This window comes from Labrus mixtus, chromosome 18, assembly GCF_963584025.1.
Source record: "Labrus mixtus chromosome 18, fLabMix1.1, whole genome shotgun sequence".
Classification (NCBI taxonomy): Eukaryota; Metazoa; Chordata; class Actinopteri; order Labriformes; family Labridae; genus Labrus; species Labrus mixtus.
The window spans coordinates 13,977,279-13,998,385 of NC_083629.1; the positions used below are offsets into that span (position 1 = coordinate 13,977,279).

General features: G+C 40.1%; 1 protein-coding gene across 1 annotated transcript; it reads left to right on the forward strand.

Moving 5' to 3' along the window:
• The first annotated feature begins 223 nt into the window (after nt 1-223).
• On the forward strand, nt 224-18,297 carry prkcha (protein kinase C, eta, a). Its single transcript, XM_061062554.1, has 14 exons — nt 224-925; nt 5,855-5,918; nt 7,749-7,902; nt 7,994-8,028; nt 8,122-8,204; nt 8,832-8,961; nt 9,059-9,192; nt 9,300-9,434; nt 9,715-9,888; nt 11,751-11,905; nt 14,348-14,486; nt 15,008-15,196; nt 17,489-17,635; nt 17,777-18,297. The coding sequence occupies exons 1-14, from the start codon at nt 575-577 to the stop codon at nt 17,924-17,926; spliced, it is 2,040 nt and encodes a 679-aa protein (XP_060918537.1). The 5' UTR covers nt 224-574; the 3' UTR covers nt 17,927-18,297.
• The last annotated feature ends 2,810 nt before the right edge of the window (nt 18,298-21,107 follow it).

A 21,107-nucleotide genomic window follows, 5' to 3' on the forward strand; every position in this document is an offset into this window, starting at 1 on the left:
AGCCGATAATATGAACGTTCTCATAGGCTATGTTGTAGTTTAAGAAAAAGCCACTTGATGGCAGTATTTCCCCAACAAGCAATGACAGGTGAGCCATCACAGCACCTTCAGAGAACAGAGCGATGCATCATGGTAATTACAGGAACACACTTTAAAGAAGAACTACAAATGCACCCATGTGACATAGCAAGCCGACAGTGACAGGTTGAGAGGGTTCGTGTGTTTTTAGTGTGGTGTCGCTCTCAGACAAGTAATGCGGAACTTCTCGGCATATCAGTGTTGTGGCTTCCTTCTTTCTAACTGAAAGTTTTTGCTGAGACAGAAACGCGTTTCGGGGGTTGACTGACAGCTTTACGTCCGTGTTGTGAAGGTGAAGCGCAAAAGAAAAAACCTTAATTCGGGATGAATGCTTCAGACGGCGAGAGGTGACACCAAAACAGTATGAAGATTTTAACAATTAACTTATGACAGCACTGTTGTTGTTGATATGCCGTCGATGTGAAGAGGTCACTTTTATGACGCGTTTTTTTTGTCCTTTACCTTGCGCGTGAGGCTTAACCTTAACTTAATTAAGATGAAGTTTAACGGTTACCTGAAGGTGCGGATAGGTGAGGCGGTGGACCTGAAACCGACCACTTTCTCCCTCCGCCACTCTGTCATCTTTAACAAAGCCCCTCCAGGTCTGGACCCCTACATTATAGTGAAGGTGGACGACTTAAAAATCGGACAAACTCACACCAAACAGAAAACGAACACGCCGACGTACAACGAGGAGTTTTGCCTGAACGTGAAGAACGGGAAACAGATCGAGTTGGCGGTCTTTCACGACACACCGATCGGATATGATGACTTCGTTGCCAACTGCATCATCCCGTTTGAGGACCTCATCAAAACCTCCAACACAGGAGATACTTTCGAGGGATGGGTGAGTGACAAGTATCTTAAACCTACCAAGGTAATATAGGCTATTATGCAAAAGTAAACAGGTAACAGGGTCAATTACCATCTCCCATCCACAAAACACCCCAGAGTATACCACCACAACCTTTCTTTAAATCCAAAAATCACCTGATCCCATAGCATACTGTATCTTCTTAGCCTGTCATGTAATGTAGAATAGAGCTGTGGCATGATGTATGCATCACATGTAGCTGTGCTAGTCAGTAAGCTGGACCTGCAGATAGGTGTACCCCCATCTTACTCCTGATGCTGCTCTGAATCTTAGATGCTCTTGATAAAATGAAACCACATCTAGCAATCTCTGCATCTCTTTGATACGATATGTCCCGCGGCCATGACACAAAAGCAGCAGAGATGTAGGCCTACAGGTGGTGTAGCCTGCAGACAACCCATCATTTTACCTTTATGTGTAGATCTCGATGAATGTATTGTCTAATGCATCAATAACAACACCTGGTTTACTTTAGTACAGATACATTGGGTATGTATCCAACTATGAGACGGTTGTAGGCCTAATTGATTGTTTCAGTACTGTTAATTTGACATGATTTGTAAAAGAAAAAGTTAACAACAACTAAGCCATCTGCATCTGTATCAACGGTATGTTTTTAAGACGAGGGCAGGTATTATAAGTTTACTTCTTCCTGCTCCTGTTTGTTGACGGACAGTGTATTTTCAGAAAATAGTTCATGGTATGCTGTGTTGGAAATCATACACTGAAATGAGCAAATAAATCAAATATGAAATGAAATGAATGAACTCTACCCTACATCAGAGACACCAACCAGAACCCTTGAAATAACACGCCTGTTCTGTTCTGATATGGCCTTCTGTGTGTCAAATAACTTGTGCGATATGAATTAAAACTAACACTATTGTGAGCAATATGAGAGCATAATACAAACACATGAAAATGTGGTCAAAGACAATATCGGCATTTTGCGAATAAGGTTAATTTATAGAGGCATATTGACAAGTTAAAAAATGTCTCCATACTATAAGAAAATTCCTGCTATTGTGTCTTATGTTCTCTGTGTCCCATAGACGAGCTGAGCGAGGCAGCCAAACCTGATCCTTTTTAATGCAGTTGGTTGCCTGAAAGAAATGACAGCCTGTTCAGCTATGGCTGTTTAGAAAACTAGTGAGTGAATATTGTAGAGCTTTGACACATGCTGATCAATATTTGGGAGGAGGTTCTGAAAACAAAACATGCTATTAAGCTTGTTCATAACATGTGTCACTGACATTTATCGAGAAACGCCTTGACAGCATGTCGTCTGCACTAAGCCCAGCCCTGCTGTTGTCTGACAGGAGGCCTATGCAGTGTTCTTAAGTACAGGATTACAAAAGGATAACACCTTCATATATTCACAGCACATCTTCGTCTTGTTTTGAGTAGAGTCGAGTGGATGTGGACCTTTCACATCTTGTGCTTCTCTGCTTAGAATATTTCCTGTGAACATGGGCAGATATGGTCTACAGTCACACATACCAGTGGGTGCTGAGGTGTTAATTCTTCAGAGAGGGTGCACAAACAAACATACAATACCTTAGCCTGCACAGCATTTGAGCTGCTTGGACAAACATCCCTTATAGAAGTGTCCAATGGTAGGGGGGCAAAGTTAACCACATCTTTTCACACTTGACAAATTAGGTTGTAGTTTTATTATAGCTCAAATGTTTTCAGTAAAGCATCATATGAGTCTCAGTCTCTTCCAGACTCCTACCTCTGACGACTTACTTTCATCCCTCTAGGACTTTAAGCCACTGCAGGTGTCAGTGATTGTAACATGAACCTGCCCAGGCCTGGAGCACTCTCAGGTGGTATCGACTGCTAAGCACATCACCGTTCATTACATGCAGATTTGTCTCCTGTCTGCAGACCTTTACCCCCTTGGTGATAGTTTTTTACCCGACAATCCTTACTTAATTTAAAGCTTAGGATAATTAAGTAACCATGTGGATGATTTATATTATTCAGCAAAACCCTTTTATATAACCCATGAATAACTTTATAATGGTGGAATGTGTGGTTCAGAAGTAAATGAATTCAATGTTCAAAGTAGCAGTAAAGTGATACAGATAATACATTAAAGACAAATGCAGATAAATAACATATTTTTTTAAATGAATGGAAAGTGGACCTTCACAACATGTCTGCATTTTTTCACCATACATGACATCTACAGTATATTGAATTGGCCTTGTAGTAAGGGGAAGTGTCATTAGCATGGGCATGATGTTTTGAAGAAGTGAAGCACACATGTTTTTCTTTGATGATTCGAACCACAACTTTTAGTCACGGTTTTGCACATCTTCAGAGACCCCCAGTGGCATGAAATTAGAGCGCTTGGTCTTACTTGTTACTGCATCTGACTTTCTCACTTTGAGACACAAGCTTGAAGTTGTTATCAGCTGGATCTGAGCCGTGAAGGCTTTTTGTGCTTTGTTGCAAAGTATTGAGTGCTGCTGGGCTGGTTTGTTTCACACATGAGGCCACTGAGTCTGAGACACAGGCCTCCACACGCCCACACTGCTGTTTATCACATCGTTCCCACCGTCTGATCTGCGCTCGGGGGCTCACTGTAAAATACTCACTCTGACTCTTATCGAGATGTTCTACTTTCTCCTTTAACTTTTTTTCAGTGACTTCAACTCCTCACTAAATGAACACACAGAGGACTTGAAGTCTTTGCTGCTGTAAACTGACAAAACAACTTCTTTACTTATGTTTCCAACTTTTTACTTAAAATTGTCAATATAGTGACAAACAATTGTAAAGGACACTGACAAGTAAGGAACTTATACTTACTTCTTTAACTAATAATGAAGTGTCAGGACTGACATCATCTGTCTGAGACATTAACCATATGGCATTTGAACATGAGGCCCGTTTCCTTTGCCTCCCACCTGTTAACACGTCATGACAGCACACTGTCACTTCTTTGACTTGTTGCTCACTTATTCAGTTTTTTAAATCATATGGTGTACATATGTTATTTTGTGGTATCTGTGACGTTGGTATTGTTTCTCAGGTTTTAAGTGTAGAAGTCAACCCAAGGGGCTCTGAAACTGAAAGTGAGTAAGATATGGCTTCGCAGAAAAGTGTTCTGTCTACTCGAGTGAAACAGGCCACATCGCCTGTGTCTAAAAAAGACACTTCCTCATCTGTGATGAAGCATTCAAAGTTCTGCTTTAAACTACTCCATCATGCTGCCATCACCCACATTTCACATACAGTTGCAGGAAAAAGTATGTGAACCCTTTGAAATTTCCTAGTTTTAGATACATTTCTTACAGTCGACATGAGGAGAGATACATTTCAATAGACATGAGGAGAGATACATTTCAATAAACATGAGGAGAGAAACATTTCAGTAGACATGAGGAGAGAAACATTTCAATAGACATGAGGAGAGATTAATTTCTTACATGCATTGCAGCAGTTTGTTCTTTCCTTGACTGTGGACAAAGGAAATGGTTAAAATACCAAAGATGACACAAACACTAAGGAAATTGTCACAGTCAAACTGGCTGTCTAGACTGTAGATTCAGACGCACGATATCAACAGGTAAATGGAAACAATATGGAGATGTTTGAAAAGATATGAAATGATCTCTTTCTTAAATTGAAATGAAAAGTTCTACACTTAAGTAAGAACTGAGTGGTCACAACTGAAACCGTATGTGTTTTGTGGGTGAACTGTTTTTCTCTAGGCGGGGGGGGTACGTGCAACATTAATAGATCTAAAGCATAACGCGACTTGTGTTTCCACTCAATGGTTACTGCAGGAAGTATTCTGTTCTGCCTCTAAAAAGACCCTCTCCCACTTTTTAGACTTTTTAAATCATATGTCTCAGCTGATCATCAGGTAGGGCTGCTCGATTCTAGTAAAAATCACAATCAGGATTATTTCAAATGAAATTGACATCACAATTCTTAAACACAATTACTTGTTGATTTTACAACATCTGCCTCACATGCATTTATCAAACTTAAAGACTCTTAAGTCTTTAAGGGCAAGAAATTAAATAAGTAAGTGGAAAAAATATATACAGGAAGAGTGCCGGATAACGTGGAGGTGTCATGCGCCCCTTGTACAGAAGTTAAGTCCTCGTCGCGGCGACCTACAGCTGGAAACTGACCGCAGCCCTTTGCTGCATGCCACCTCGCCTCCCTTCATTTCCTGTCTCTCTTTCGCTGTCCTGTCGAAAAAAAAAGGCAAAAGGCCCAAAAATCAAACTACAAAATATAATTCAATAAATGACAATTATTTGTATGTGAGGTAGTGGTGATGTACTCTTTTGGCACTTTAAAACATTAACCACTCATGACAAAACTTATGAACAACACGACATGCGGCACAGTAATCATTGAATCTTGATTATTTTGTTTTTTCTGATCATGGGAAGCAAAAATCATAATTGAAATTCAAACTTGATTAATTGCCCAGCAATATCATGTCAATGTCAACACAACCTCAGCAACCAGCCAGACCTGCCAGACCTGCTTTGTTTTCTTTCTGTTTCGGTGTCCAAATTCCTCCGACATTACGTACACACTGTGGAATGAAAAACTATGAAAGCGACATAGCTGCATGTCTCCTGAAGGACTGATGCTCAATGCCATGCCTCTAACACCGAGCTTTTGCACTATAATTTCCACATTATTAAATGGGCTTTATTGCTGTCAGCTAAATGAGAATGATAAATCTAGCTTTCTTTAGTAATATATATTATTTGGGGGTATATATAGTTAGTTGAGATTTGTTTTTCCAATTATAATTTAGTCTTGTTGGAATTGTGGTGGATCTTAATATCTTTGTGTACTGTTTCTGTTGGTTAGTAATTTGATTACCCAGAATTATAACATTGCGTGTTTGTGTGTCTGCAGATGGATTTGGAGCCAGAGGGTAAAGTTCACATCCATGTTACACTCACTGGATCCTTCATTGATGGTAAGTCTGCTACTGTTGAACCACAGCTCAAAGTTTCTCACATGCTAGAGGCCTTTAATAGCTAATATATACCTGCGTAACAGTAGAGGCTCTGAGAATAGGTGTGCACAACGTCACTGTGTGACTGAAGTTGGCTGGTATGTGCCAGGTATGCTCTTTTCCTTTCTTTAGACGTCATATGTTCAGAGGTTATGTCTATACACATTATTCCTCCCTGATCTTTTATCTGTCATCATCCTGCCACACTGCCAGCCAGATTCTATAAAGTAGCAAAATTGACACTGCCCGAAAGGCAAACAATACATTTCTGTGTGTTGGTAAACCTCGGGGGGGATGTGAGGGCCTTCAAGATAACACAAAGGGGGGACAGTAAGTCATGTGGTAATGCAAAGACATGAAGAAACTCACTCGTGATTACCAGTTAAGACACCATTCCTGATGTGTTTTTTTTAGTCATTAAAGACTGAACCTTATGCTTTGAGTTTACATTTTAACACCCATTGGATCATTCGCAGTAGGTTAACATCATATGCATTATTATTACACTGAAGTTAGCTGAATCAAAATTAATGTATCATCTAAGTCATTCTGGGAGGGTTATCTGTTATAATATAGCCTAATATAATATAATGTAATGTAATATAATATTGAGCTTCAGCAGAGAAAAATAAAAATGTTTGTGTTCACGCATTGAGGTCTTTCAGTGTAGAGCATCTCTTCATGTAAAGCCCCGTTCACACTTAAACCACAAACACATCATGTTTGCTGGGGCAGTTTCAGTAATGCTTGAATGTGTGTTTGTTTTTAACCTCACAAACCCCTCCCCAAGGCTCACTTTAGCTTCAGCTCATACACAGCCACCAACCATGCAGATATGCACCTCTGCAGAAAGATGTGCACATGAATTCACACAACTGAATGTCTAAAGGGCTGTTCTGCTCAGCCTTTTCTGTCCACTGTTGTATCTCATTAATCTTTCAAAATAAAACTTTATAACAAAAGAATATACGGCATGTTTTGCACTGCCTGTCATGCCACAGTAATGATGACAAGGAGAAAATCAATCTAGATGATATTCTTCTGATAATTTTATCAGATAGGAAAAATATGGAATTGTAATTGTAATGGACATTTATTATTTACAGAACAGTTCAGCAGTTTTTACATTAAACATGGTTATTTTTCTTTTTGTTTTAAAGTGAAATGTACAGCAGTCTGTGAACACAATAGTGATAAATTATCACCTTTTTATTAGATGACATGGAAAACTTGCTAGCAAACAGTTTATTTACATGACTGGAATAGAGAACATATAGTTACATCCATGTGGAGCTGTATACACACTTCTGTGGAATTCTCTTGCTCTTTGGCTGCTTAACCCCCCGGCTACTCCCTAACTAACCATCTATTGTTTGTTGTGGAGGAGGTGGAGGAGGTGGAGGAGGTGGAGGAGGTGGAGGAGGAGGAGGAGGAGGAGGAGGAGGTGCGTGGTGGGTACTTTGAAGCTTAAAAGAGCCGGGTTGAAAATATGGGAGCTGTGAGAAAAGCAAAATCATGAACTAAGAGATGCTCTTATTGTAATACCAGACAATTTGGAATTTAATATTAATATTAAGGCTTTAAATAAAAACCCACAGTATGACAATAATCCACTCTTACTTCAGATGTTTTTCAAACCTTAGCTTTTATGATATTTGGTGCAAAAAATAATAATATGGATTTATAGAATAACTTATGACTTATGGAATAATATGCTGGAATCATTTCCTGCATCACTTTTTTAATTCCTGTTGTTTGAAATCAAATGTTAGCTCTCTTTCTGCATTTCAGACGACGCCATCGTCCAAGAGAAAACATACAAGCAGTTTACAAGGAAGCGGCAGGGGGCCGTGAGACGGAGGATCCACCAGGTCAATGGACACAAGTTCATGTCCACCTTCCTCCGTCAGCCCACCTTCTGTTTCCACTGCAAAGAGTTCATCTGGTGAGACAGTGGAGCAGCGGTGATCAGTGCTTCCTGCATGTATGTGTGTTTCCTGTGAACTGAATCTGATGTGTCTCTGTCTCTGTTTTAGGGGTGTTTTTGGAAAGCAGGGTTACCAGTGCCAAGGTGAGTAGGCCGTGTTTTAATTTTAAACTCTGTCTGACTTTTGGCACACTCACTCAAAGGGAGTTGAGAGTTTGACACTTTTATTTTTTTTAGTGTGTACCTGTGTAGTTCATAAACGATGCCACCAGCACGTCGTCACAGTGTGTCCACTCATGAAGAAGCCAACTAAAGAACAGGTAGGACAACACTTTAATAAAGCCAAAAACACACTTCAGTGTGCTGCTCATTTACATCCACATATCATTGCATCAATAGCAAAGTGATCAGACACTCAATCATGTTGTCACTTTTATTTTTCACCAGATAAAAAAATAGTAGAGGTTTAGACAGCCCCCTCCTATACGCCCTCATACACATGCAGAAACACAAACACCTCTGATTACCACCTGCACTGATAAGCAGACTGTACGTGTTCCTGTTTTGATGTTAAGCTGGCCACTGAGCCAGAACGCTGCACTATACCCGACTATATTTAAATCTTTCCATGTACATCTATTTTAGCTTGAAAATGTGTCTTTAAATACAATTTTGCTTCTTTGCATCTCAGCTTTTGGTCATCTTTGTTCCATTTCACTACATTTTGCTGAATAGTACAAGTTTCTCTTCCTCTGGGAAATTAAAAGAGAAGCAAATGCAGCAATAAACACAGAAACAAGGTCCAACTATGTCAAAAATAGGAACTAAAGATTGTTCACAGTTCATGTGGCTGCTTATGAGCAGTTAAATTATGTACATGGTGGTGGAGCACGCTGTTACAACATGAAGTGTGAAAAAGAGATAACAGTGTGTTTTCCCCTCTGCAGCCCATTAACCAGGGTTTCAGCATCAATGTCCCTCACAAGTTCAACCACCACAACTACAAGTCGCCCACCTTCTGTGACCACTGCGGCTCTCTGCTGTGGGGAATAGTCCGGCAGGGGCTGCACTGTAAAAGTAAGACTCACATCAATGTTTATGTCTGAACATCAGGACCTCAAACGCCAATTGGTCTTATTAAATGTTCCTTGTCTTGTATTGTTGCTCTCCTCAGGCTGTAAGATGAATGTTCACATCCGCTGTAAAGGCAACGTCGCGCCCAACTGTGGGGTCAACAGTGTGGAGCTGGCCAGTAGACTTGCAGAGATGGGTCTGCAGGCTGGAGGACTCTCTAAACGCAACTCAGTGGTATAAAGGCTGAGTTTTTCCAGAATGAGTTGAATGAGTATTCATTTGGCCTAAATGTGGTCTTTATCAGCCAGATCTAAGTGCTGTTTTTTATGTTGCTCTGACAGGCTAAAAGTCCAGGTCAGATGAGAGGGCAGTGCCCTGAAGGGAGCGAGAGTAGGGAGTGTCAGCCGCAGACCCCCCGACTTGGCATCTCAGACTTCACGTTCCTTCAAGTCCTTGGCAAGGGCAGTTTTGGCAAGGTGGGAATGACGAGAGGATAATGTGAAATATGCTCTGTGTGGATAAATTATGACTAATGTGAAGAAGTGGAACATGTATGAGGTCAAGTTTATTTATTTTTTTACATCTTATTCTGAAATATTTTAAGCTTCTTTCTGATGATTTTAATTCAAATTTCCAAGCAAAGTTACTACAAAAGTTCATCCGCTCTGAAAGGACTTGAATCAACATAATGCAGAGTTTGTTAAATACCGTGAATTCTCATCAATCAAACTCATTGTGTTTGTGTTTTGTTTGCAGGTGATGTTGGCGAGACTCAACGATAACGAACGAGTGTTTGCAGTAAAGGTGTTAAAGAAGGACATCATTTTGCAGGATGATGATGTTGAGTGTACCATGACAGAGAAGAGGGTTCTGTCATTGGCCTGCTGTCACCCCTACCTCACACAGTTGTACTGCTGCTTCCAGACCCCGGTGAGTACAGATATGCACACGTGTGATGCAGTTCAGTAGGCCCGTATTTAAATTACAATCTTTAACAGACTTGATACTGCCAAGTTTTTATCTCTAACCAAATACCTTTTTCCTTTCTGAAAAAAATATTTTCAGATGTAGTCTTTGCATGAACAAGTGCTGTGTAACTACATGTATCTAAGAACCCCCCCCCCAAAAAAAAAATAAAAAAATATGCAAAGTATATAAACTGTATATATACTTTATTTATTACATTCCTGAATTAAGGTATCTTGTAATTATCTTCATCCTTATTTTGCTAAAGTATACAGTTATAATTATCTTTCAATTCTTAACAATCATCTTGTGATCGGTTCTAAGCATAAATAAATACATAAAACCCAGTTTAAATGCTTTGTATTTAAGTATCTTATAAAGTTAATGATGACATTGGTAATATTGAACTGTTCCACTCATAGTTTTTTTAGAGATAAGTTTCCATTCTTAACTGTCATGATTATCAATACATTAATTTAAACACAATGAATATGCTCATTTAACACAGGTAATCTAACAAATGAATAATTCACTTACAGAAAACATTTCTATATGCCAATCAAAACTTTACCCTTAATTCAAAACATCATCAATTCATTTAGTAACTAGCCTCAAACAGGGTAGAATTAGAAATACTGTTGTATGTACAGTTAGTTTGTGTTGTGGAATAAGGACTCAGAGTTGTAATGTGTACATTGGTCAGCAGGTGGCAGCAGTGCCTCAGAGGGAGCTCGAGGTGCTTCAGACACAGACTGCATCCTTCTAATCTGCTTTTTGTTTAACCCCTGCTGACCTACTTTAACTTCAGGTCAAAATAGAGCGACAGGAAGTGAAGAAGTGACACTTGTGATAAACATTGGATGTGGCAGGTGAACTTGTCAAGTCACCAGCCATTGATACATTTTTCTTACATTGATCTAAAAAATGTTTAAAGACATTTTTAAGTCCAGAGTATTATGTAAAGGTTATTTGTGATATTACATTTACTGTCCTATACTGTCCGGTTCTCAGTGTTTGCACTCAACCATTTACACATATTTCAGAAGTAGCAGACAAAAAATGAGTGATTAATAGAAAAAAAAACATATTTATCCAAGGGGCAACCTTCAGGTGTAGGGTTACTAAGATGTTCAAGTAGAAACAAAATAACTGTGTGGAATTTAAAATAATCTTAACAATAAGCCAAGATTTCTGAAAAGAAAATGTTTGTGTTAAGTATTATTGTGACCAGCATTTTAGAATATAGAAATCAATAAGATTCAATAGAAATGTCAAATCAGAAATGTTCTAGTCTGGAGTTTACATTTCCCACACCTGGACCTCACACAGAGTGCCGCCTTCTTTGCCTGTGCAGCACATCATTATTTAACATCACATATGTAATCTCAGGTTAAACAGCAGCCCACTGTAAACCACAGAGCAGCTAAACAAACTCAGCAGAGGCTGAATGTCCCGATCACCTTAGGAAGCTTTATGAGCAGATCTTTACATCACGTTCTCCTGCAGTATTTTTTCCCCCTCCATGATCTCATTTTCTAGATCATTTATCGACCACAGTCTGTAATGAAAAAGAAAGATTTATGGATTTTATCAGTTCTTTTTTTTTGCCCGGCCGACTTTCAGCTGCGGCTAGTTGCACAGAAATCCATTAAACAGACATGTGAAATTTATGAGAAGCAGACGTGCATCCTCCTTGAAGCAATCTCTGAATGTCTATGGTCATGGCTTCTTGGACTGTTTAATAACCCAGGAGCTTCTGGGAGGCTCTTTTGGTTTGTGTGCACAAAGTGTAAATGTCATTTCCTTGCTTCCCCTTTTTTTTGAAGGACCGGCTCTTCTTTGTGATGGAGTTTGTGAATGGGGGTGATCTGATGTTCCACATCCAGAAGTCAAGGAAGTTTGAAGAGCCAAGAGCGCGTTTCTACACGGCAGAGATTACCTCCGCTCTCATGTTCCTGCACAGCAAAGGCATCATCTACAGGTGTGAATCAGGCAACACTAACACTCATCCAATAGGATGGGCCTAAAGAAATACAACATGTTTGTAAACAGAAAGATTTCTAGATTCTAGTGCAGTATCTGTCCATCTTAACTAAATAATTAGACTTTTAGAATACACATCCAGAATACTCCTAACAGGGAAAATGTAAATACAGCTTTATGGAGTTTGAGAAGATAACCCCTGATTACACAATCAGGCTTATACATCCGTTTTTCTTTGGAGGCTTCAAATTGACTACAGTAAATGTGTGTGACAAAATCCTGACTGAAACAAGGTGGGGATGTATCAAACAAAACAAAATAAAATCACAAAAGTGCACTCAAATTTCAAATATCTCCATTACGGTAATCACCTTACTGCTCTCATCCCAGCATTTGGTATTTGAGTTTATTCTTTGAGTTCTTTTTTTAGGATGCTGTTATCCACGAGCATGAGTAGGGTGACAAAGCAATGGTGTCCCTGCCAGTGTATGATGTTAACGAGGGGGCATCATGTGAGCTTAATCCTGAGTTATATTTAGTGGTCCATGTGGCTTGTTTCAGCCAGCACCACATAGCATGACAGTCAACTTAAGAGGCCACAAGCAGTTTGCATGCTACTACTAAAATAATGTGGCATGTAGCAGCGTGCGCTACAGGCCATCCGTTTAAGAAGAGCAGAGTTCATACTGCCTCTTTAGAATAAGGTCGTATGAATGTGTTGTTGAATGCTAATGTCTCCGTCCTCCTCCAAAAGAAGTTAAGAGAATGTTTAAACATGTCTTTTAAAAAGATGTGTTGATATAACAAACCTCTTGTTTTGTTAAAGGCTCTTGAGATTTGAAGACTTTATTTCAGACATTGTGAACCCAAAACATTTTAATTGAGACAAGCCAATTTCACAAAAGTCTACGGTGACGAATACAGTATCACGAACAGCTGCTCAATGTCGTGCAGCAGCCCTGCAGTGATCACCGCCTTTGTGAGGTTTATAAAGTTATGTTGCATCTTGTGCAACGTAACTCTAACCACAGTCAGTCTTACGATTTCACTGCCTGCGTCACAGACTTTGTCAGCACTTCCTCGAAAGTGGAACACTTAGTTACACTTAGTTGTTCATGCAGTGTGATAAAGTTCATACCTCCGTTTTTTGTCAGGGACCCAGGTGTGAATTGTTGCTTTTGTTTCCACACAGTCTGACTGACAGACTCCATACAGAGACACTAAGTCACACTTGTCTGTCCAGTGTGCTGAGGTACACTGCTGTGGCTTATATACATTACACGCAGCCCTCTGTAGCCCCACAATGAAGAGAGAGCGTGGTAATAAAAGACTATGGATTAAGATTTTTTTTCTACATGGACACAGTCATACTAACAAAAATGTTCAGTATCTTATCTCTGGAGATGATAACCACAAACACCCACTTAAACATGAATACATTTAGTCTCATTAGTTTTTCTGAGACACAAACATCCTCCAAACTGTGCTGTACAGCTAAGTGGCCATGATGTGGAAGCTTCAGCTCTCTTTAGGCCTGTTTGTTAGACTGTGAGGGACAGTCACCATGAGCATCTGAGTCACTTGTTGCACAATGAAGTAACCGGATAAATCCAACCAAACCAGATAAATCCAACCAAACCAGAGCTGCCTGACAGGAAATAAAAAAAAAGGTCCTTTAAAGTTGTATAAATGCTGTTATTTAATTTCATTATCAGCATGGGACAGTAGAGTATATTCCATCTTGCTTTAGTCAGTCTCTATAAAATGATCTTTTCTGTCCACCTGATCACAGATGAACTCTAGAGCCCACACTCAGCAGCTTTCATCTCTCAGTCAGATGACAAAGAAGCATCTGGATATTTCTCCATGTGTTAAGTTATGGGAGTATCTACATGCATAGTCAGCACTTGAAGGAAATGCTTCCTTGGACACTTTATATATGAGTAGATGTTGTTTAGATTCAAGTTATATTAAGAATTGTTTATTGCTTTCTGTGGAGAGTAAGGAACGTGTTTACTATAGTGAGTCGTTTTTTTCATTACAGAACACTTCCTCAGGTCATTTGATATTTCATATGAAAAATAATCTCTACTTTAGCCTTCCCTGGAGGTAAAATATATAATGGCATCAGGTCATTTTTTCCATTTGTCATCTAAAGGTGTCAGTCTTCTCCTGGCTGATGTTGCTGTTTTTGGCTCCTGCTGCTACAGAAGCTTCTCTGTCCTCAGAAGACCTCTTTATTGTCTCGCCACAAATTTCTTTAATATAAGTAGAAACAACAGCAAATAGGAACATATGAAGACTGAGCCCAAACGTGACATAACAGCAACCCCTGGCTTTATTTGGATTTTGTAATTTACATCCGTCTGTCTTCATTTACATCTGCTATATATCCATAAATAACAGATTTTCTGACTTCTCTGTTTATCTTGCCTTTCAGGGACCTGAAGTTGGACAACGTTCTTCTCGACAAAGATGGTCACTGTAAGCTGGCAGACTTTGGCATGTGCAAAGAGGGCATATTTGCAGGTGTGGCCACGGGAACTTTCTGTGGGACCCCTGATTACATCGCCCCAGAGGTCAGTATTTGCTATCTGCAGAATCAATGTACACTCACCTTACATAAATACTGGTCAAGAATCATAACAACTTCTAATGACAAATATTTGGATCGTTTATTTACCCCACACCTGCGATGTTGTATATACAGTATATTTTAAAAGATTGCATCCAAATATATATTATAATAACTTTGAAATACCGGCAGCCCAGGTCTTTTACATTCATATGATGCAATTCCCTTTTCCATCTCTGCTCCATCACACCACCCCACTAAAACAAACACTGCGGTCAGCTCCCTCCCTTCTGACGGGAAGGCATGCCTGGTTTTCATAATAAGGGATTAAAATGGTCTCTGCCCCCATGATCAAGGGAGTTTTCTTTCTTCCGGAACCGTGCTTATGAATTTATGAAAGGCTTCTTTGCTGTCAGAAACACTGGCACCTCTGTGTAGCCTCTCTAACCGCACACTCGTCTGCTCTCTAAAGCTCTCTGTGCAGTGGTGTTTCACTTTAACGTTTGCTTTGTGACGTTTCCACAGATCCTGCAGGAGATGCTGTATGGGCCCTCTGTTGATTGGTGGGCCCTCGGGGTGCTGTTGTATGAGATGCTGTTGGGACACGCCCCCTTTGAGGCTGAAAATGAAGATGACCTCTTTGAGTCTATCCTCAATGAAGAGATTGTTTACTCCTCTTGGCTCAGTAAAGAGGCTGTGACTATACTCAAAGCTGTGAGTCTTTTCGTTTGAGTTTAACAGTGTTATAGTTAATCATCTTAAAAAACTAAATGAGAGAGGCGAGGTGTGATGTAGTCTTTATCCTTTTGCAAAACATTAACCCTAAATTCTCTGTCAGACTTTAAGCAATTGCAGGAAAGAATTCCACTCAACCAATGAAAGAGGAAATCAATTATCAGTGTGGCTTTGGCCAGCATGGTCAGGAAATAAACAAAGATTTGTGTGAACATTTACTAAAAGTTACTAAAATTAACTGCATTCCAGGACAGTTTAACACATGCCTTCAGTGTCATATATTGAGATATCAAAGGTTGAAATCTGATGTCAAGGTTTGTTATTTGTTGTCCTTCAGACTGTCTGACACTCTGGCTGCAAAGTGACTTGCAGCCCGATGGCGCTCTGACAGCCAGCTGTTTGGCCTGGGTCTCTTACATAACTATATTAAGGCATGGTTGACTGCCCAGCCACAGCACATAAGCTATAAATACCAAGATACCCCCATGCTCCATTCCTCCTGCTCTTTTCCCCCAGTTCTCCTCCTCTCTGCACCCTCTTCTCCTCTTCCTAAGCACCCTCGTCTCCTCCTTTTATTCATGTTTTTATTCTGGCACGCATGAGCAAGCACTGGACCGATCTCTCCTGGTGATTTATGTCAGAGCTCCCAGTGTCACATGTTACGTAAAGATGGATGACAGCGTGAGTGGATTTGAACGCTGCTGCACTATTTATACTGAGGGTTGATCCGTTGTAAAGTTCTCCTTGTTCCCATTCCCAACCTCATGGACTTGAGCGTTAGGTTAAGTTTCTAAGGATCTCCATAGAAATGTTGATTTTGTTAGGAATAATAAATGCATAAAAATACTGAGGGTTATAAAAAACAAGTCAAATTTGGTTATCAAATGAATGTATTTATTAGGGTTCAAACATAATAGTGTTCATTGTTCATTTGGATTTAAGTTTATCTTTTAATATATTAAACATCTACATTTAGCCTCTAACTATAAAATGCTACTCAACTCAAGTTGCTTTTTACTTCAAACACAAAAAATCTTCAAGCTGAAGATGGAACCATCATGGATTTGATAGTTACATTTCCTCATTAACATCATCATGTACCATTACATCCAAAGCTGTTTATGACTAGTTTCCTCTCTCCGTTTGACGATTAAATGATTGACTTAAAGTTTTAGGCCGACTATTGCTCCCCTGTTGAGTCAGAAAACAGCTTCTTCATGCAGACATGCTGACTCGGCAGGTTGTCTATTAAGAATGGCACAGCTGGCGTGTAACCACGGAAAGAAGTCATCAAGTGGAATTTTTTTCCCTAGATTTTGTCGTCTTGTTAATTCCCGAACTGAGCGACCCCAGCGTGTCTTACTGACTCATTCATTTCCACTTTAAGTACTGTTCTGGTAAACTGTGGTTTTGAATATATGTTTTAGCCACTTAAATACAAATCAGGTAATCAGAATAGTGCTCTTAAATGAAACTGCATGAGCAGTGAAACATGATGTCATTTAGATGGTCAACAGTAATGTGTGAAGTTCCTCCACTTGTTTTTTTTACATTTTTACTTGTTAGAGCTGGTTAACCAATCAGCAGGGAGTATTAAATGTTTCCAATGTCTTTGGGATAATCAGGAAACTGTTAAAGTAGAGATGGAGGCTCGTTGTTGTGTTGAAGTCTACTCTGAATGTCACCGTCAGCCCTCAGGTGTGCACAAACTCAGCAGCCAAGAGACAGACAAACTTCCAAAACACATTTGTTTTTTCAGTTTGTTCCTAAAGGCAAGTCAAGACAAACAAACTCCAACTCAATTTGAAGTTTGTTTTGTTTGGGCCTCTGCCTCTGGCCTGCATTACATGATAGTGGCGTAGAAACAGTTGGCGCTCAGCAGGTAATTTAATGCTCTATTGTGTTATTGTGTACAACACCGGGAAGTCGAGACACCTCAGTTACTCTTTTGAACCCTGTTAAACTTTATGGAAGGCACCAGTCACAATCCAGGGTGTGTGTTTTGTTTTGGGAAGGGAAGGGAGGCGGGGACAGACTGGATGTCAAGCTGGCTCAAGTCCAGTTTTGGCTAAACTCCAAAAAATGATCTTTTTACTGACCTGCGCCACATTTCCCCACTTTGTCAGATCCTAAACAATTTGCTGAAATCCTCTGATGCCAATATTTTATACTGGTTCTTTTTACACATGCACTTTCTTGATAATTAACAATGTTTTAGTCATCATAAAGTCTATAGTGTCAGTCTGTTCATTCAACTTCTTGTTTTCATAGTTCTTGACCAAAAATCCGGCCAGGCGTCTCGGCTGTGTTGCCTCAGAGGGCGGAGAGAGTGCAGTGACCAGCCACGCCTTCTTCACTGGCATCGATTGGGAGAAGCTGAATAGTAGAGAAGTAGAGCCACCTTTCAAGCCCAGAATCGTAAGTTACAGGACTTCATTGATGGAATTGTAATGGTGGTAGGAATGATAATGAAAACACTCAGCAGACATTACGTAATGTTTGACTTTCACTTACCTTGTGTCGCTGACTGCTGATTAATTCCTCTTTATTGTCGTCCAGAAAACACCAGAGGACGTCAACAATTTTGACCCAGATTTCACTCAGGAAGAGCCCACCCTCACACCTATCGACGACCCCCTGATCCCCTCGATCAACCAGGAGGAGTTTCGGAACTTCTCCTTCACTTCGCCTGAACTACTGGAGAACTAGATTTCTCCTCGTTGATCCACCAGTTATCCCTTCTTCTCCTCTGTGTGTCTTTGTCACAGACAGTTCCTGTGGCATGTACAGTCTGACGCTGTCACATTCCCCAGAGACATGAGGCTTCAGCGTGCCCAAGGAGTCAGCCCAACACATGCTTGACAAGAACAGGGGCTGCATTATGTTTTCACTATGTTGCAGCTCGATATTCGACCATTCAGACCCGTTTTCTTTTTTGACAAGTTGATGTGAAACGTGTGCTAGAAGGGTGTACAATGTCATGTTTGTTTGTTTTTTTCTACATTTAATCTGATTCAGCCCGATGGGTTTGCTTCCAGGTAGTACTTCAAATAAAAGGAATGCTATTTTTTGGAGTGTAAGGGCATGGTTTGTGTTTCATTTTGACTTTAGAACTTTCCAGAGAGAGAAAGAAATGGCGAGTCAGTTTGACCCTGTTTGCCTGAGATTTCCAGAAAAATACAGCTGCCAGTTGAAATCCTGGAAGGACTGAGTGAGCAGATGAAATAGCTTCTCCCTGACGTGATCTCTCTCCGGGAAAGAAGAAAACTCACAGGGACATACAGCCACTAGCTAAACGGAAGTTAAATCTCTTCTTTTTCTAAATCAAATAATGAAACTTCAATGAGGTGAAATAAACAGCAAAACATTAACTTAATAATATAAAATGTGTCTAAGTTACAGATGATAGTATTATAAAGTAGGTTAAGTGTAGTACTTATTTTTCTGGCCCTTTAACCACAACTTGGCAACCATCTCGGTGACAACCTATTTAATCAACAGGGCACGTCTACGATGATGCAAGACTTTATTGAAGGTGAAAAGGTTGTGGTGATTCATGTAGACTGTGAAATATCTGAAAGTTTGACTATTTCACCACACAGTCGCCCTGGACAGGAAGACAACTGCTTTGGCTTCACATCAGTCTTTTGGTGTCTATGAAGATTTCTGCAGAGTAACAGTAAATATGCACCCATGCCTATCTTTTAGGTCCCTGAAAAGACAGGGACTCGCACAGGGGTATTTTCAAACATGCAAATAAGAAAAAGTGATTAAATATTCTCCCTTGAAATGGATACTTTTGTAGGAGGTGGTAGGAAAAAAAAAGAAATCTGAAAATTAAACCCTGCAGTATAGTATCATCAAATCATCTGGTGGAGGGCGTTAGTGGTTCGTTTTGTCATCACAGACCAGTAGAAGATACTGTAAACAGGAAACCACGCTGGACCATTACTGCCGCCTTTGATAGAAGCAGGAAGACGCATGAAGAAACAATCTCGCTTTTGTGATATTTTTGAAGTATTTATACAGGACGTTACTGCTTCTGGTTGTAGAAATGGGAACTAATCACACAGAACAAAAACAAAGGGAAAAACTTGTATTGAAAGGAGCATGCTCCATGCTGTAACTGCCCATGGATGAACAGCCTTGACCTCACAGGTTAAGGATGGACACTTCCTGTTAGTTTGAGGGAGGAAGTCACCACATCTGTTTATCTCCTCAGCCCACTCTCCCCGAGGAAGACAGTGAAGCTTAATACAGTCAATTGGTGGCTTTGGATACACAAACACCTGAAAGCAAAAACAAGTCGTCTCTTGTAATACAACGTTGTGTTTGCAAGTGCATGTGTGCAAGTTGAGGCTTCTGCTAAGCACTTCTAAGTTGTGCTTTAAACCTTGTTAACTCTCCGGCTCACCTTAAATACCAAGTTAGAGGTGCATTGATCTCAGGGACTTTGCTGTGCTTTAAGCTGTCCCTAGCAAAGATGTGTGCTTAACAAAGAACAGGACATTGGATTAAATGACTTGACTTTTTGTTTGCCCATTAAAGGGGCCCCTGTCTGGCAGCTTTCCTCGGGTAATGTCTGAATGAGAGGAGAGATTTAGGAGCCTTGTCTCTACTTTCATTACAGTGACGTACTGATGGCTGCCAGCAGAGTCTCTGCGCTGCTTGATTGAATCAGTGCCTGAGTGGAAGATACCCCAAAGTCGGACCAGATAATGAAATAGACTCCTTACGCAGACATGTCCCCATCCTCATCTTTCTTTCCCCTGTTCAAATTATTAGAAAAGTTCAGGGTTTTTTGTCTTTAAAACTTTCTACAAGGATGAAAACAGAGACTCATGAAGCAGATTCCGATCAGAGATTTCAAAGATAATGCAATCTTACTTGTCAACATTTCCCTTTTTAAAGCTGTGTTGATAGTGTTATCACACAGCAAAGAGTCCCTTCATGGCATTTCATTGAACTTGCACGACATGAAAGGTTGCATCACATGTGTGATCTAGATCAGACAGTGGTTCTCAACTGGTCTAGCCTCAGGACCCACCACCAACTCCCTGTTGCGAAAACAAAATTGCGACCCGAGGTTCAGATATTTTTTAGCCTATCAGAAACAATGAAAAATGGTGCCGTTTGGACCTTAGACGGTACAAAACGTGACAGAACATATACACAAAATGAAAACAAACATGTTTTGAAGCGACCCAACAGTTGAGGACCACTGATCTAGATAACTGGCAGGAGTGCCTAGTGTGTAAAAATGTGTTCACTTTCTGATGTGAGAGAGTCGGTCGTTGGTCTTCTCCCAACCCGAAGGTTGGGGAGGGTTGAAAGCTCCACATGTCCGATGTGTTCTTAGGAAAGACACAGTCATACACTGATAGCAGCCTCTGCCATCAGTGTATGACTGTGGTATGAATGACTGTGTGACCTGTAGTGTAAAATCCCTTTGAGTAATAAGAAGACTAGGAAAACACTGTTCAAGGTCAAGTCCATTTACCAATTACCATCCATTTACAACTGCTAGACAATTGTAAAGTTAATCAGAATGACCAGATACTCATCATTTACAGTGACTTACTATCAGATCTGTAACCTCTGGGAAATGACAGCAAAAAGCGATGAATCCAGAAAATCTAAACACCATATGCATTGCTTGTTGTTTGTTTCCAAAGTTACTCTCTGGGTTATAGGCCTTAATGTGCAATATCAAATTATAGCAAAGCTGCACAAGTCCTGTCTGGTCCTGTATATTATTTTTCCTCAGGTCAAAGTGTGCAGCTCTGCCACTCACACTGAAGTGTTCTGTCCAGCCAACAGTTCTGAGAAGTGATAAACAAAGCCTGGCCTTGCTGTAGTGTAACATCCAACACACGCAGAGTGAGAGGGT